General features: G+C 38.7%; 1 protein-coding gene across 2 annotated transcripts; it reads right to left on the reverse strand.

The window, feature by feature from the left end:
* Window positions 1-2,338: 2,338 nt before the first annotated feature.
* Window positions 2,339-14,967, reverse strand: fhl1a (four and a half LIM domains 1a). 2 transcript variants are annotated; one of them, XM_085372909.1, is made up of 6 exons: window positions 14,686-14,967; window positions 5,739-5,920; window positions 4,597-4,774; window positions 4,097-4,266; window positions 3,824-4,010; window positions 2,339-2,935 (listed from the first exon to the last, which is right to left on the reverse strand). In XM_085372909.1, the coding sequence occupies exons 2-6, from the start codon at window positions 5,892-5,894 to the stop codon at window positions 2,781-2,783; spliced, it is 846 nt and encodes a 281-aa protein (XP_085229035.1). In that variant the 5' UTR covers window positions 5,895-5,920; window positions 14,686-14,967; the 3' UTR covers window positions 2,339-2,780. The 2 variants fall into 2 exon arrangements, with proteins under 2 accessions (XP_085229035.1, XP_085229028.1); XM_085372902.1 differs by lacking the exon at window positions 14,686-14,967 and adding an exon at window positions 8,617-9,296.
* Window positions 14,968-19,263: the final 4,296 nt, after the last annotated feature.

A 19,263-nucleotide genomic window follows, 5' to 3' on the forward strand; every position in this document is an offset into this window, starting at 1 on the left:
AGATTTTGTGAATTATTCTTAATTAATGGAAGAAATTGTTATACGTTCTGTTTTGTTGGGGTTTGGTGGAGGTGGCATCACAGGTTCTCCATGTGACTGATCTAAATTTACTTGACAGTCTACTTTTTGCAGCAACATGGCCTTACAATTTTTTTTCCCTCCTTTCTAATTTTTTAAAACAATTTTTTTTTTCTTGCATGCACAGGTTAGCAGTCCCTGCTAACCTCGGGATTGGCTGTGTTAATACATTACTTGACTGGGCTTTTGCCATTTCATCCCCCTCCTTGATTTTTTCCCCCCCTTTCCTTCTTTGGCCACTAGAGGGCTTCAGCAGCACAGCAGTTGCATTTGAAGGCGAACCATGTGTAGATCCACATGTTCAGTAAACTTTTTGCACTTGTTTGAAGCTCACGGTTGGTTTAGGTTTTCCTTTTTTTTTCTTTTTTTTTGCATTTGTATATAGAATACAAGTTTACTAATATTGTACTTTACAAGAGTCCTAGCTGGGTCCGGTTTTAGTGTCATTTGTGGCGACTCCTCCAACTATTTGAATAACCATACCTGTAACAGACTGTCACAAGACAGAGGTGAAATCCAGTAGTTTATTTTTAGCTGCTTCTGAGCTTCTTGACATGGTGTTTGTTACTAAACTGAAACTAGGAATCAGGCTTTCAATGATCCGGTTTTAACTTGAGCTTTAGTTCCCGCTTTGTGATTCATTCTTCTGTGTGCTTCATCATCAGTTCCACTTCTTTCCAACTAACCACCATCTAAATATCCTGTCAAACTAGCTGCTACATATGACAAAATGCATTTCAACTATTTTTGTAGTATACAATTTTGGCTGTTGGTTTCTATATGAAAATGCATTTCTACATATATTTAAGTGTTATTATATTGTGTAAATAATCAGTATTAGGCAAATGAAGCCATGTTTAGGATGGAGTGGCTCAGGTTGTGGAGAATTCAAGAGTCTGTGTAAATGACTATTCGGTTTCAGTTTGACTGGTGCCGTGTGACGGGGTTGCCAGGTTCTGTTTGGCCTACCTGGCAACCTTTATGTCCCCTTTCACAAGAGCTCAACAAAACTGGGTGGCAATCTACTTTGTTTCCTAAGTTTCAGCTCTGTATCTGCAAGCGCTAATTCTAAATTTTGCCTACAAAAAAGACTAAACCAGTTGAGATTTGGATGACAGACAGAGCCATTTTTGTCCTTACAAACACATCTAAACCCATGATATGAGTCATAGATGTGCCTCTCAGTGCTTTTACTGTCATCAAAATGCAATTAATGTCACGCAAAAGGATGTAGGGGTGTTGATTGGTCGTTGCAGGTGCGTCTGCTCAGGATTCAATTGTTCTACTGTAGAATAAGGAGGGCACTTCCACCCGACAAAACCTGACGTGGGTCAGGCTGGTTGTCTGGTTCTTTGTTATTCATGAAATGTTGAATTTCTTGATGCTTGAAAAGTCCAAGCACGAGGTTTGAGACCTTGAACTTTTGCCTTTTTCTCTGCTGGCTTACTAAACTCTCTCTGTACATATAAGGAGTCTGAGCTTTTTAGCTTTTCAGCTTTGATTAATAAGCTCAAAGAATGTAACAGACTCCATAAACCGTCCTGCAATATTTACCACGTCTCTGAGCTTACGCGCTTTTAGCCATCTTATGTTATTCTTCTAGGACGCATGAGACTTTTTGCACTGTCACAAGTTACCCTTCTTTAAACAAAGCACGTATCTGAGGACTTTACAGACTCCTGGGGGAGCTGTGTAAACTTTCATAAAGAAAAAGTCATTTATGTAGTTCTGTCACTTATTCCCATCCAGATGTTTTAGCCTCATTCATAACCTGAGCCTTAGATCTTTCATACTCCACTTTGCTTTCCTGAATACACCTAAGGAGTGGTTATAGTTGCTGCTTGAACACATACGGTGTCTGCATGTTACAGGGTATGGATGCAGAGCTCACAGCACGTAGTCCTCAACATCATCTATAATGTTAGGTTAGAACGGTGCCTTAGATTAAGATTTAGTGTGGGTTGTTTGTTTTGGTTTTTTTTATTGTTTCACAGTCAACTAAGAAAGCTTCTCCTTACCTCGGCCTCGACAATCATTCTACTCAACAAGGGCAACTTTGTGAATATGAATATTTCTCTAGACGTTTTACTAACAATGCCCTGTCCACATATTACATTTGTACTGTAAATATATCTAAAGTTTACTGAGATACTGACTGTTAAAACAATAAAGCCTTGAAAAAATATGTTTCCATTTCTTGCTGTGAAGAGGAAAAATGGGGCTTCATATCAGTTTGTTTTTATTCATGTTTTGCATTTAATGTCACTCATTAAGAATACATGAGCACTTTATATTTCAGTATGGGTTCATCTAAACAGTTTTCTCGTTTTCTATTTGTGCATTCAGAGATGTAACAGACTATTAATCAAAGCTGGTATGTATTAGCAGCAGGAAGCATATTAAAAGCATTTCCCCCCCCCCCCAAAAGATCCCAGTAAGCCACTGAAAAGACTTTTGTCTCAATAGGCTCTACAAAATCCTGTATTAGATATATAGTGCACATCACAAACCCACAAAGAAAATACGTCATGTTAGTATCCAATCCCTGACTCTGAAACAAGCTGCAGTTATGTTTACATAGATAAATGCAAGTTAATTGACACAGCCTGTAGTTTGGCAACCTTGCAAATTTTTGTCAAAAAGTCAGTTTAGGTGTTAACTCCACATCATCAAATTCTCAGATGCACAACAGTTTGCACATTTTACAGCTTCTTAGCACAGTCGGGGCAATAAATGTGCTCTCCATTGATGACAAAGCGCTTGTTGGCCAAGGAGAGGGAGCACTTCTTGCAGTTGAAGCAGTACTCATGCCAGGACAATCCCTCATAGTTGACCACATTGGTGCCGTGGCCAAACCCTGCACAGAGACACATGAGGGTGTTTTTTAATACAAAAAAAAGGATGTTAACATAAAGCATAGATGTCAAACTCTGGCCCGCGGGCCAAATTTGGCCCGCAGCCTAATTACATTTGGCCCGCGAAGCCATACCAAATTACTATCAGAGCTGGCCTACTGGTATTATACAGCTAATATATATATTGTTTAGTATTAAGCTTTGCTTGTTCCATATTCAGTTTTTTAGCAAAATGTGTTTGAGTCCATAAGAAAAGATTCATTCTTATATCTGGAGGAATAAATATATTTCAATAAATATTAACGTTAGCCCGCGACTTTGTTCCAGTTTTGAATTTTGGCCCACTGTGTATTTGAGTTTGACACCCCTGACATAAAGCATAAAGGCCAAAACATGTAATACATGATCTTACCGTTTGAGACCAAAACAACATGTAAGAGCTAAAGGATTAAATTTAAAAGGGGAAATTGCGTAAGGAGGGAAAAGCTCCCTATCATTGGCACTAATCTCCATTTAAATCCAAGTGCTTATTCATGCATTAGTCATTTATTATGCCTGCCATAAGACAAATTGTAATATTTTTGCTTGTTCAGCTGACCTGCTGTGTGCTGCCTGAACAAATTGAAGTTGTGCTGAAAGTTTATTGGAAGTAATTTAAATGGTTGTCTGCCAGAGATGAAAACAAAGTGTTGCCCTTTTCTTGCTCTCAGATACAATAAATGTCTAACTATATAACACAGTACTTCTAAACCTTACTCCAAACAACGTTGGTCTTAAATGAGTGAGAAACAACACGAAGAAAGTACGCAAAACATTTTAGATCATTTTTTTAAAATGAATCCCAGCGCACATTATGTAGACAACAAAACAAATGATGATGCTTCCCTGACCTGTTATTGGGTTCTTGCAGCCATGGCACTTCTTGGCCACATCAGTCTTGTAGCAGTCCACGCAGTAAATGTTGTCCTCATGAGAAGTGAAGCGAGTTCCTGCCAGAGATTTATGGCAGGTTTTGCACACGAAACACTCGGAGTGCCATGGCTGGTCCTGGTAGCTGATCCCTCCAGAGGTGATGGGCTTGGAAAGGCAGATATTTTGATTGTGATGTCAAACACAACGGGATGATAACTAAATGTAGAGAATGATAAAGTCTGTGCTTGTACCTGCTTGCAGTGGAAGCATTTCTTGGCAAACTTCTTTTCGTGGCAGGGAGAACAGTAGATGTCCTCACCCTTGGCCAGGAAACTCTGTGTGCGGATTGGCTGCTTGCACTCAATGCAGGTGAAGCATTCCTCATGCCACACCTTGTTCTTGTACTCCACGTTCTGAGATCCTGAATAACAAGATGATTGAAAACGAATTATCTGGGCTGAAAATTTGCTTAGTCTATAACGAGGAGGGACATTATGTATATATATATATCAGTGCCCTGTCTGATATTATCATATGTACTATCATTACTATCAAGGTTCATGCTACCTTGTTGTATCTGAGGGAATTTTTAAAATGAAAGAATTCATTACATCCTATAACTTTTGCCGTGTTTATTAAAGTGTTGTTGTTGTATGCGCAAAATAATGTTCTATAGAAAAATTATTACCCACAGAAATAATGTCATGAAAACTTTTCAGAGAGAAAAGGTGTGTATATGGTGCAAACCCACCTGGCATGACCACCTTGTAGCAGCCCTGGCAGCGATTGCCATCCTCTCGGGAGCCACACTTGCCACACATTATCTTCCCATCATCCCGAGCGCTGAATGCCTCACTGGCCAGTGACTTGTAGCACTTGGCACAGCGGAAACAGTCCTCATGCCAGTAGCGGTTCTTGTGGTGCAGCTCCTGAGGGGGAAAAGCAGGGGTGGGGAGGTGAGCAGAGGTGCCCTCACTAAGTCCTGATGCAGACCTCATTAAAATGGAGTTTGTTTACTCATCATGTGGACTGAGGCTCAGGGGCCGAATAGAGAACAAACCTATGTGACTGGCATAAAAGTGGTAATGAAGTGAAGTAGGATGTGGTGAGCCATGAAGGAGTTAGAGGTCTGAGAGGGTGGAAATGCACAATGAGGTATATAAGCTCCATTATTAGGAATGACACATCTTTTCACACAGTTAACTGCCTGTGACCGAGTACTAAGAGCATTTTCAAGGCAGAAGTCGGTGCTTTATAATAGCCAGACCTCAAGTTACAGCCAGAGAGCACTCTGAACATATAGTACATACAGTTAGGTCCACAATTATTTGGACAAGCAGCAACGTCAAGCAAATATTGCCTTCAAAGGATTTTGAGGAAGTTATTAGGAACAATCCCGTATGTCAGGTTATTTTAGTTTGTCCAGTTACTTTAAGACCCTGTGAATAAAATTGGCTGTTACACCTAAACTGTTTATAATTTAGTTAAAAGCCTTGAATTAAAGCTGACAGTCTGCACTTCAGTCACGTTTATTCAAAAGCCTCAATGACGATTTACATCTACAAAAGGCATTTTAAAATTTAGATAGCTGCCACCCAGGGTCTACTCAGCATGGCTGATGTGAAAATGGCCTATACGCAGATCAGAAGTCTCCTTTCTCTACAAAATGACCTTTAAAATGTTTTTATTTTGTCCTTGGAATCTGCGAGGAATATCTAGAAAGCTTCTGAAACCCTAATCCATTTTAGGATCTTTGCACTTAACCAAATAAAAGTACAAATATTAAGTATAATAGCATTTAGGATATATTAATTTGTGTAAGAAATCTTTACATTACACTCAAAGCTTAAACAAAAAAAAAAAATCATTCTTTTCCATCCACACTATTTTCACCTTGGAGTCAGCACCAATGGGGCGTTTGCACTCTGCGCACGTATTGGCGCAGAGCTTATCAAAGCACTTGGTGCACACGTGCTTGTCATCCTTCTTCACATACTTCTTGCCATGCAGATTGTCACGGCAGTAGTAGCAGTCAAAGCGATCAGTCATGGTGGAGGTTAGATAACTCCTGGGACCTGTGAGGAGACGAGAGGAGGAGAGTGTCACTGAATGTGTACAGAGAATCTGCTCTCCACGTTTAGGTCTGCCTACATGGCTGGATGTTTCCTTGTAGCACCAGCAGGGGGCACTGTTGCATTTTCTACAGCATGGAATCAACATATGAAGCATTCTGAACCCCTTATAGTTGCAGCTCAGAAAGTTTGAAGTTGCTTATATTGACAGGTTGAATATAAGCAACAATAAATTCCACCCACATATATGCATATATACATCTGACCTCTTAACCTAAAAAAATAGATGCTGAATTTATATTTAGTCTTCAGTGGAAAGATGTATATGTTTTTTCTGCTTTCCCATTGAGACACTATGACATGTGGCTCTAACAGCAGCATACCAAACTGATGAGAGAAGTGTGAGTGAGGTAAAAAAGCAGCCCACAGATGTCTACTTGTTGATTGCAGGTTTCCTGGCCTGTAGACTTTTTTTTATCAAGCTCTCCCTGGAAAGCTTATTTTTAGACGCATTCCCTTCACCCCCTCCACCTCAAAGCTGTCTCCCCAGAGCCCCGGCCCACATTCGATCTTTTGTCTTGCGTTTTGGTCAGATCACTTTATTAGATGATATTGTAAACTTTGTGTCAGAGTGGCTTTGCTACTTTATCGGTCAACATTCCTGCATTCCTGTCACAGTTGACATCCAGCGTGAGTAATTTTCTGGAATAAATAGTTATGCATAGTGTGGACAAATAAGCACTATCTAGATCACTTTAAAAGCTTATCTGGAAGCCAGAAAGGGTAGCTGAACAGTCTGTGAACTTTAGAAAAATTGATTTATTTGGATACACAGATATCATTTTAATCCGATGCAACAGCAGCTATGGAGGAAACAATGCAGGGTATGACAATTGTCCCAGTAACCATAGGAGCAAAGAAAACATTTATGCAGGGAGCTATTTAAGTAAGATGTGGTTAAAAAAATAAAAATAAAAGCCACGTGAAAGCGATGCGAGGTATGTGGTGTGCTCTGTTCTGCAGCTGTGCTCAAGGGATAAAGACTGGACTGGGGACTGAGCAGTGACACGCCTTACTCCACCTAAACTCACCCCCTTGTAGCATTTCATGGCAAAACCCCCTTCAGTCCAACACAGTCAACCTTGTCAAATCACACACAGTACACATTACTAAGCCCAGCAAGCCCGGAGATCTATTTTAGACTTGGACACTCTATTTAAAGTCCATTGACCTTCCAAAGTGGACAAATGTAGATGGATGGAGACTGATGACTGCTGGGACTATGCAGCTAATGTGGCTCCAGCTGACACATTCCCAGTACTTTAATCTGCTGTTGCAAACAGCGTGACAGCTGCCCCCTGTCAAACAGCCGTGATGTACAATGATGCTCAGCTGTGGTGGGAGAGGTGTATACCACTGTGCTCCCTTCGGGGAGGAGTCTTCTTTAGTGGGAAAGGTCACAGTGAGATCACGTCAAGAAGTGAGTCAAACACTGGACAGACTGAATATCAGCCGAAATAATATCTGTTGAAGTGTTCTGTTCTTTAACATTCCTTAAAGAAAACTGAAAGTGTTCCCATCTTCATGTGAAAGTGTTATAGAGGTAAAGGTGCATGGCAATAACAATTTCCAAAATTTCAAAATAGGCCCCTGAACACTTTTAAACAGTCACTACATAATTGAACATCCACACATTGTAATATTAAACCACAAATCCATAGTACAACATGGCCTTTTCATGATGATACAATATAATGAGGAGTTATTGGGTCTATTAAGTTATTTTACTGCAGAAAAATACAAAATTATAGACAGACAGACAGACAGACAGACAGACAGACAGACAGACAGACAGACAGACAGACAGACAGACAGACAGATAGATAGATAGATAGATAGATAGATAGATAGATAGATAGATAGATAGATAGATAGATAGATAGATAGATAGATAGATAGATAGATAGATAGATAGATAGATAGATAAGCTATTTAACAATCACGAACCCGTCCTCTAAAATGAGCATTGTGAGTTGAATCATGGCCTTTTAAACACTGTTTCAATAAATACTGAATATTATATTCATGCAGAAGGTAAAATTCATTGCAGGCTGTTGTGTTCATCTGCATCAGCTTCAGGTAAAATAAACTGGCATACTTATCACATAGTACAATTGACTAACATTTATTAAATGCTTTTTCTGTGGATATATATATATATATATGTATATATATATATATATATATATTTTTTTTTTTTTTAACATTTCATCTAAAGTAAATAAAGTACAGGGAATATTTGAGCTTTAATTGTGGTGTTAATTTACTCATCCACCTTCTGAAGTGAAAAAAAGTTCCTTGAATTCAAGTTGTTTTGTTTTTTTTATACATGCTTTCCCTGGTTTTGTTTTGATCCAAAGGGAAATGTTATATCTGTATCAGAACTTCAGTGAAGTTTTTCATTAAACCACCTGAAGATGTTAAAACTGATCATTTAAAAATAGCCCGTATTCATATTACAGGTGAGGTTGTTTCACACATCGAGAAAATCTCAGTGGACCTGCTCCGTTTTTCTGAAAACAATCAGAAGAAAACACACTGACTTCATTATCTGAAAACAGACCCGTTCTTCTTACCTGTTACAAAAACATTTTGCATCAGATTAGAAAAACCAAAAAAAACAGGCAAAAAGTTTTTACCTGAGTGTCTGTATGTCATGTTTGCGTTCCAGAAAGGCCGAAAAGAAGAACAAGAAAAGAAAAGGAAGACAAAACAGGGTCAGTAGCATCCACAGAGGGTCGAACCTGGAGACCACACATCTTGTTAAGAAATGGGGGCTGTATATACCCCTTTGTGACCCGACCCCAAATCCAAATCCAACCTTCACCCCTCCTGTCCTTTTTAGGGAATGCATTAGAGAATAGATGGATGAGAGAGAGAGAGAGTATGATGCAGAGATTAGGTGATTCAGATTGGATTCCTCTGCTGTAACATCAGCAGGTGAAAAAAAAAGGAAAACACAGCCTGGGGGGTTTGAATGATGACCGTGAGGGATAACAGATACTCCCACTGCCCTGACTTTAAATGTTTTGTAAGACTCTTCAGAAGATGTACAGCTGATATGTGGGATAATTCAAAGGGATGACTCACAAGAGGAACAAGTTGATATTGATTGAGATGAGGAGGGCAGCTGTTTAGTGGAGAGTTATATAAAGATCTCCTCTTATATATTCATGAGTGGATACTATGGAAAAAACTAGTGGAGTTTGAAGAATAGAAAAAAATGAAGCCAAGAGTGCTGAATTCTTTCTCTGTTATCTCGTTGATTCAGATTTCAGGAAAGAATATTGTATTTAAATCCAGAGGAAACACCCACACATTCCTCACTAATACTCTTGCCAAAAACAAATTCTCCTCATGCAGTTACAATACTTAACCCAGACCAACAACTGAAACAGAAACATTTGTTATTATTAACAAAACATGAGGCCAAAATGATTAGATATTATTTTACAGGAACAACAGACAGGTTCCCAAGTCATGAGTAGAAAAAACCCCCCTTCTGGTTAGCAAAGAGCAGATATGGAACAACATTATCATTTATTTGGAGCTATTTGACCACCGGATCAATCAGTATATCAAATATAACTAATATGTTCACATTACTTTAGCTCTGATATGGTCTATGAAAACTCCTTGAGGTAAATACCTGTATCAAAATGTTCCACTATGTTAGCCCGTTGTTTTGCAGGTCGTCTACAACATATTTTTATAACAATTTTAAAGAAACTACCTGTATGCTGTTTCCTAAAACAAAGATATAAAAGCATTATGAGTAAATTAAAACAGTAAAGTTGTGTTCTAGCGTTTGACCTAATGTTATGTAGGAAATAAGCTTCCTTACATTCAGTTAACTTCCACTGTTTCTACTAATACCAGAAACATTATGGTCACCATCATCTTGTTTTCTCATCATCTTGTCAGCTCAAATGCAGAACTACAGAGAGCACTTTCTTCTGATTCATTCAAGCTTTTAGACTCAGACAAGTTTAAAGCCAGAAATATGAGACCACGATGAAAATTAAAGGAAACTGAAAGCCCACAGACTAACAGAAAGTAAAATCTAATGAGTTGGGAACCATAAAACTCTCTATTTACTCCCTAACTAGTGTATAGAAAAGAAAATGTCCTATGTTGCTCACAAAACACATCTAAATATACACACAAACTAGTGAGTGTGTGTCTGTGTGCTTGTGCCACACTGTTTAAAGGGCATCTGGTTGTAATTACAGATTCGATTTGGTCCATTACCATAGAACACAATATTACATTTGTTCTCTTTTATAATCTGTCACGCAATTACTGCAAACCCACAAAGACTAATCAATATGTCGAGAGGCGCCATGACTCTCCAGCCTATAAAAATCTCCAGGAGATGGTCTGCTCAGGAAATCTGTTACTTCTCAGTTTGTTTGCATACTTAACTTTAAGTCTTGTTTCAGATTATTATGTCTGTAACCAGATAATTTTGCCCCACATCCTTTTTCTCCTTTAGTTTGTTTGGATCATCTATCTTGGTCTTTATCTCTTTGTCTGCACTGCGATGCATTCCTCTCATCGTTGCCTTGACTTCATGTGAATTTTGATCATAAGGGGTGGGGCAAACTGGAAAGGTCACAGTCTAACAGTTTGATAAACTGGATAACTGATAATGGAGTAATTATGATGGCGTGGTAAACGGTGGATTTTTCTTTTTTTGTCTTTCTCTTATTATTTTTTAACCAGTAGAGGTCCAATATTAAGGTACACACTCTGTCATTTAGAAGGTTTTATACATCAGGACATAATAGAAAAATTACCTCATCCAGATATTAAAATTTAAATTTCCTTACATAGGTAAAACCTCAAATGAAGAACAACACATGACACAGTGTACATCCACGTTTCATTAACTTGCAGAACTGCCTGCAATAAGTTAAAGTAATTGTTTTCTGCATGACTTTATCAATCTCTCACATCATTGTGGAGGAATTTTGTCCCACTTTTCTGTACAACGTTGCTTCAGTTCATTTGCAGGTCTTTTAAGGTCTCGCCGCAGCATTTCAGTCCGGTTGAGGTCTGGACTTTGACTAGGCTTTTGCAACACCATGATTCTTTTGTTTTTCAGTCATTCGGCTGCATATTTGTTCCTCTGCTTGGGATCGTTGGCCTGCTGCCTGCCCCCATTTAGGTCAAAAGTCAGCTGTCAGACAGATGGCTGACAACCTAAAACATCACCCTCTGCCACCTTGCTCGACAGTTGGTATGAGGTATTTGTGCTGACATGCTTTTTGGTTTCCTCCAGACATGGTGTTCTGCATTATGGCCACACATCTCCAATTTAGTACCGCCTGTCCAAAGGGCATTGTTCTATAAGTCTTGTAGCCTGTTCAGATTCAGCTTTTCAAACCTAACATGCTAACAGCATCTGAGGTGTAGCACTTCGGTTTTTGGTGTTTTTTTTGCAGTTTCTCTGAGCATCCCAAAGCCCGGCAGTATGGAAATGACCCCGTAACCCTTCCTAGACTGACAGGCAGTAACAATTGCTTCTTTGAGATCATTGCTGATGTCTTTCCTCCTAGGCATTCCATTAAGACACAACTGAACGCTCCAGAACAGCAAACTACCAAAATCTCTGCTGTTATAGATGTGCTCACATTTACTGACGATCAGTGATTCAAGTGCATTTGATTCAAGTACCTGGCTGCTACTTATCCTTTTTTGGGAAACCCAAACAACCCCTGGTCAGCTGACTCACTAAAATATGTTCCAAATAAGAAAATCCTGGTTGGTGATGTAATAAATTTGCCATTTTTATATTTAGAGAAAAAAGGAGGACAGAGGCTGTAAAGTCATTCACAATGCTAATGGAAACAGACAGTAATCCAGGCAGTAATATGCCCTCTCACACAGTGTGTGTACTTTTGAAACTGCTCCTGTTGTAAGATGCAATGAATTTGATGAATTTTTAGGTGGAGGTTTCAAGCTCATTATCTAACACCTCTCTAAGCTGGCAGCGCTGAGAAACAGGAAATCTGGCCTGTACTTCCTGAATAATAGCAAGTCATTTGGGGTGACTGACATAGGCAGCCACCCTCATTCTCATTGTTACCAACAGCAACAAAACCCTTGTCTATTTGTCTGAGAGCTCATTTCTCAACATGACCTCGTGTCCTGGACATCTCAGTGTCTCAGTCACCCTCCAAATCTGGTTAGTGGGCAGACAGCCTGAGCCACACTATCTTTGTCAGGGGAACAGTGAATCACCAAACACACACACAGAAACACACACACAGCGACATAGCACACCAACCATTTGTTCATGTACGGAGCCGTGTTACAAGATGGACATAAGGTCAGGATGAGACTGCAAGACCCAAACACGCTGAGGTCAAATATATTCTAACGAAAAGGCCACAAGGGACGGTCGATCAACACAGTAACACCCGTTAAACTAATACATCTTAGATGTGAGTGTTGCTAACACACACACAGTCACGCACTATAACTTTCAGACTAAAGCTAAAAGTTCGTTTCCCTGGTGCTCATTGCTCTCACATGGCTCAAGCCTCTAAACATAAAGAACTTATTTCTTTCTGCTGATGCAAGGAGCGATAGTTTACAGAGAAGAAGAAATCCAGTTGTGTACTTGACAATGGATTCAATATTTAATTAATGATAAAAAGTAAAGGTGAAATATCCCCTGTCAGTTTCTGTGGTTCGGTCAGCGTTCTGGTTGTCAGAGTAAAACAATGTTATACTTGTATGTACAAAATAATGTCAAAGAGTGAAAGGGTACCATTTATTTTTTAAATTTCATAGTCTTTAACCTACTTCTACAGGCCAAATCACACCATGATGTATGTCATCATAATTATTTGTTGAATGATAATGATTGCTGAATTAACATGAACTAAAGTCATACTTTCCAAAGTGCACGACTTTTCACTCAGCTGCATTTAACCGACGGCTATAGCAGTTGTATAAAAGCATATACAGAACATAAATATAGCTATTTGAATCTGCTGAACTCAGTCCCACATCATGCTTGTGTAATGACTGTAAACTGGCACATTTTGCACACTCGTGCACTTAATTGCACATAACTTTAATATCAAGCAGTGCAAATTTGCTCTTTTTGTGTTGATATTGAACTTGTATATAAAAGAATTCAAAAATGTTAAATTATTTATTTAAAGGCATGCAAATCATGCATACATTTCAATGTTTTTTTAAATCATGAACTGTTTTGTATGGATAATATTTAAAAAAAAACAACAAAAAAACAACAACAACAAAAAAAAGAACTTGTATATAAAAGACCGTATAACAACATGATCTGTCCTTTCTAAATGATAAAGAATCCCAATCATATTTTTCTCAGCGATTTTCTGTTTGTTTTTTGTGTGGCTAAAGAGGGAAAATAAAGGAGGACTAGTACATCTACACAGAGCACAGAGAGGATATTACTTCCTCTCAGCGGGGTCGGCCCACACAGATAAACAAGCAGCATTGCCTATTTAGGTTCTGGGCTGGTGAGAGCGCCGTTTCATGCGTTTCAACAACTTAGTCATCGGCACTCAGGCACAACCTCTTTGTTTGTCTCTCTCTTCACTCTGTCTGAAAGAAATGATGGAACTTCCCTCTTAACTAAAGTATGTCTCTGTCAGGATAAACTGCTGGCTTAATGCCCCCACCCCCCACCCCAGTTGTCTAAGTGTGGCAGATGTTGATGGAAAGGTACCCTCAGAGGCACTGAGACATAGCACTTTAAATGTATATCAATCATATATCACATATCAGGCTTTATAAATGAATAATCTGTCACTCTCTGCTTGGATGTGTACACTGCTTTTATGCTGATTTTACTAAAAGTTAAAAAAAGAAAAAAGACTTAGACAGGAGGAACATATAACCATGTGAAAAAGCCTTTTCAGTTTGAAACTGGGTTAATTTATGTCCCATCTAAGTACAACGTTTTTATGGATTTTGAAGGATGGTGAAGTCATACTGGAAACACAAAAAGGTCCAGTGTTCCAAAGAAAAAGCTGTAATCTCCAGGTCTCTTTAATGACATCATGCATTTGGTTTGGCAGCTGCCCAAACGGGAAGGGAGGAGATGGTAAGCTGGTTTATGTTGTAACAGTTTATGGCCACACATCATACCTTTGGGTTTTGCTCTTCATTATACAAACAAAAACTTATCTGTAGCACATATATGTCAGTACAAACTGCTACTAGATTTCCAATCCAAAGCAATATTCTTGCAACTATTCTTATTAGTGTAAATGAGTTATATCCAGATATTATATAGTATATAAGAGTTCCTCACAGATTACCTTAGAATTAGTTAATTTGCTAATAAAAGTAAGCATAAGCATATATCTATAAACATACGGCATACATAAAAGAACATTTTCTTCTTCATTTAAATATATGCGGACTGACGCCCCAAACAAAGCGCATCACCTGTTGCGTGTCATAGTGCGTGAAATTAAGGAGCTGATTTCAGAGTAATTCAAGCATGTTACCTATTTCCACACCGACCCTTTGCGTCATTAACTTAAATGTCTGAAATGTCCGTCCGATAAGGAAGAAAAGTAACAATTACGCATTTTAAGTAAGTAAGTTTTTGGCACAAACATCCTTGTGATAAATCGCTCCTTGTTTCACATAAACTAAAGCGAACTTTAGCAGCTACCTAATAATGTGCTGCGGTTTGGACTCACCTTTGCAACGCGTAAAGATGAGCGCCTTTCACTCTACGCCAGCAGTGCGTCCAGTGGGTTTGGCCGAGAGGTGAAATCTGCTGAGGCGACGAGGCTTTAAAGACAGGGGGAGCAAAGGAAGAAAAAAAGCTTGAGGACATCAGCCAAACCTCTGTAAGCGCTCATAAACAATGACCTCAGCCAGGAATTTACAAGCCCTCTTAGCGAAGTTCTCGTCGGTCCTGCAGTCAAGACAAACGAATCGTTTATCATTTATCTGCATCAACGAGCACTGACACTTTTACATTCATTAGTGAGTGTCACGGCAGGTCTGCGCTACAGGAAACCTGTGGTATGAAATTATTAACGCTCGCTACATTTATTTTCATTTTTTCATCCTACAAAAAAAATAAAAAATAAAATAAAAATAGCCTGACTTGTTAACTTCACACACTTTTTGTCCCACTTCTGTGCTGGTCTCACTTGCCTCCTTCTTTGGTAACGAATAGACGAATAACATCAAGATGACTCATTCTAAAACTCAAAGTAAATACTTGCAGCTTGCAAGCTTAAGCCCCAAGGTTCTTCCAGCACAATTACAAAGTGATGATTAAATGCTGAAAAGGTGCTGCTCTTATGTAACACAGATGGCACCTTTTATAGCCGTAACCGCCAATCATCGCTTGAACTTCATCCATATCCATCCACTGAGAAACACCAGGCCTGTGAAAAAGATGACTGATGATCCATTTGTTTGTAAAGTCGGCGAAGATTTGGCGGAAGGACTTAATGGTCAGAAGGTCCTACTTGTCGTTTTAATGGCTGTCATGGTTAGTCAAACACCTGGCATAAATACAGATTCATTCATTCAGCTCATTGCCGACGCCAAAAAACCCATTATATCTATTTATTTCCATCCATATGCATCTGCATGCGTGCCTACTTAATAATAAGCCGCTAACTGCAAACACGTCACATTACTGTAAGCACACAGCAACTGTTGTGACACAAGAGCTACAACATTGATCAGAGCCATGTGTTCAGGTTGTGCAGGTCCTTGCAAACCTTGTCATAAATGTATGAATTCAATGGTGCACAGGGAGAAAAAATGTCTTCTGCAGAGCATCAAACTTTCTCTGATATTGTTATATAATTTACTATGATTTTTTTAATAAAATAAAAGAATAGTAATTTGCAGTTATTTGTCTTCAAAAATCAAATACGCCGACTCATGTGAGGAATGTGTGAAATGTAAACAGCACTCAAGTCAAGCCTGAACCAAAGTGGTCCTGTAAAATCACCATTTCCTCTGTGGAGTGTAAATCCAGGGTACAGACATTCTTGAGCACACTGGAGGGAGTTGTTCCCATATTAGGAGCACGTTACCTGATATCTGGCACAAATCATGCCCCAGGAGAGTTAAACGCCATCATTCCTGGCAGGTTAAGATCCAGACTTTACACTCACACCACTTTTCTTTAAAAAATTGTTAGTATTTTGTTTTGTTTTTTGCCTTTAGCTCTATCCTACCTAAGACTAATGAATCAATACAGGTCATCAGTTACATGTAATGAATATCAAAATATGATCAAACTGGAAAAAAAATGGAGATCATTGAACAAGAACATGAAGGTGACCTGGATTTTAAAGCCCATCTCAGAAACTTAATATCACACTGGCAGCGGTGGCATGATGGTTAGCTCTGTCGCCTCACTGTTGCCTGGGTATGAATCTACCATCTTCCAGGTTGGGCCTTGGTAGGCTCCAGCACCCCCACAACCCTGAATGGGATAAGCAAAAGAGAATTTGATGGATAGTATCACACTGGATTAAAGGTTAAGGAGGCTTTTAACTAAGGCTCAGTATAAAATCCAACCCTTTAATCTACCCCAGATTTGGGTTTAAGGAAATAATTAATGTGCTCTTCAAACTTTTAAATTATAATTGCTTAAAATAGAGTTGTCTCCTTGTAAGAGGCTGTGTATGTCTACAAGCTGTAAGCAGTAGATTCCTGTACTCTTAAGTTATTTTTTAATAACGTCCAGAGGCAAGAAAACTAAAACAATGCATATTTTTCTACCATCTTGCAACCCTGACTCTAGAGTTGGGAATGCAAACTACATAATGTTTTAAAATGTGGATTATTAAGTCAGCTTGAAGCCAAATTTTATTCCTCTCTAAAATATCTGAAATCACATTGGATGCCAGCTCAGACTACCTGTCAGACTTCTAACGTAATTAATATTATAAACCGATTATTACACTGTAAGAAAATCCCTTCTCTGATTCATTCAACTCAAATGAAATCACTTCTGGCACTAAACTCATTTCATGTTTCTCAGGATGGGATGATCTCAAGAGTTCACGGCTTCATTCTTTTAAAGCCCAGACATCCACAATAAATAAATGAACAGTAAAAGAGGAGGCCATTACAGTGAGGGCTTTAATCAAAAGCACAGGCTTCTGTTTATTGACCGTTGCACGCAAATGAACAGGTGAGAGTATATTTACACAGATGTAAACAGTCAGTACCTGCAACACAGACAGGAGAGATCACAATGCCTCTCTCCTGTCTCTCTCTTGCACATATACCCACACATTCAAATCCTCATCCACATGCAGGCAGTGACACACACACACACACACATTCACACACAGAGAGTTTGCGGTAGAAAGATAGAGTGGACTGTCTGAGAACACGGAGCACAGCAGGCTTCTTTGGTCAGCTACTTCAGACAAGATTTCCAATGATCAAAGCATATCACAGGTCACCATTCAGAGAGCAGAGACAGAACACGTACTGGCAGAGCAGTAGGAAAACACCAAAACCTCTTTTACTTTTTGCAGATTTCACATCTTTTAATGTCTCAAAGAACAGTGGATATTCCTTGTATAATTTTTCACTTTTGGTTCCCACTACGCCAAAGAGTCCATAACAGCAGAGGATAAATGAATCATGCCTGTGCACAAGTCATGGCAACGGCATTCAAGCAGCAACTTACACACAAAGTACCTGAATGGCGAAGCAATAAGATGGAGCAATGTGGGAATATTCCTTCATAAAGTAGCACAGAAAACAACTTAAGATGAATTCACTGACATGAATTTGCAAATCCCACAACCTTTCAGTGTAAGTAATATAAAAGTAACTAAGATAAAAACAAGAGTAGAAAAAAATAAACAGAATAGAACAGCGCAACATTTGTAATAAGTGCAAATCATTCTTTTTTATTCACTGTGTCCCTTTTTCAGAAAAAAAAAATATTCAGAAACACACTTACACATATAAAAAACAAAACAAAACAAAACTGTGAGATCAACAAATCATATATTAGAAAATGTGGAGTTTAGAGACATAACTGATAAAAAAAGAAGAAATAAGAAGTTCCTGCACAGCAGAAGATAACTGTGGAAGGAAAAGCGATATCTAGCATGCCTTCTCTTTCTTGTACCTCCGTATCATCCCAACACATGAACGCTCAACAACAAGAGCCTAACAAGCCCCCCAGTCACCCCTTCTTCTCACTCTTTAACCACATCATCCTCCTCAAAGATCCATTTTGCATACACACAGTATTTTTTTCTCTTTGGATCACTAGGAGGCCAAAACAACAACTTTGAGAAAAAAAGAAAAAGAAAAAACGCCATGATTGCTTCAAGTCACCAAATGTTGTCTAGCTTCAGTCTGCATCAACACAGTGTTGCCACGGTGATGTGCTATCAACACTTCCTGTTAAACTCACATTAACAGCTGCTGTACTCCGCACCCAAAGGAGCTGACGACACCTTCCGTTCTTCTTGTCCACGCACTGAAATAGCCCCAACAGCGAACACTGACACAAGGCTACAAAGTCAAATGTAACACATCCGGCCAGGAGTACCTTTGATACACTGCATGTTTCTCTTTATGTGCCTCTGTGTTCATGGTCAACCATTACACATCAAAAACTCTACTGTGTACAGCAGACAGAAACATCCAGCATTTAAACAGCTATTGTTGCTCTGTTCTGGCAGTCTGCATAATAACAAACTACCACAGTGCCACTGAAAATATCTGCTGACATGTGGACGGACTGATTAATCCTGTGGGCTTGTCTTTTGAAAATAATTTCATACAACACAATCGATAAATTCACAGCTGCAACGGTTGATTGATTAACTGTTCTGCCAGTAAATAAAATAATTGTACCGCATTCATTTTAATACCAAATGAATGATCTAAGTCGTGCTGTTGAACAAAGGTAATGTTATCTACAGATTCTGAAGACTTGCGTTACATTTTTAATCAGATAATCAGACAAAAAAAAACACAAATGAAATAAGTAGAAAGATGTAATTTGTCCAAAAAAAAAAAAAAAAAAAAAAAAAAATCAAATAATTATAGTTTTTCTTCTGGCTTGTAGTGACACCTCGACTTTTTGGGGTGTCAGTAGCCCAGATTTAGAGAGGTGCACCTTCTCTCTTATATAATGAAACTAAACTGCTCAAAACTCAGAAGCACGTCTCTTTCTGGAAATCATGACCAGCTTTAAAAAAGAAAACTGCATTGTGGACAGTTTCATGTACTTAACTAAAGGAGGAGTGCATTTACCTGTTACT

This window comes from Diplotaxodon limnothrissa, linkage group LG2, assembly GCF_057381915.1.
Source record: "Diplotaxodon limnothrissa isolate DT_005_m linkage group LG2, D_limnothrissa_male_GT1.1, whole genome shotgun sequence".
Classification (NCBI taxonomy): Eukaryota; Metazoa; Chordata; class Actinopteri; order Cichliformes; family Cichlidae; genus Diplotaxodon; species Diplotaxodon limnothrissa.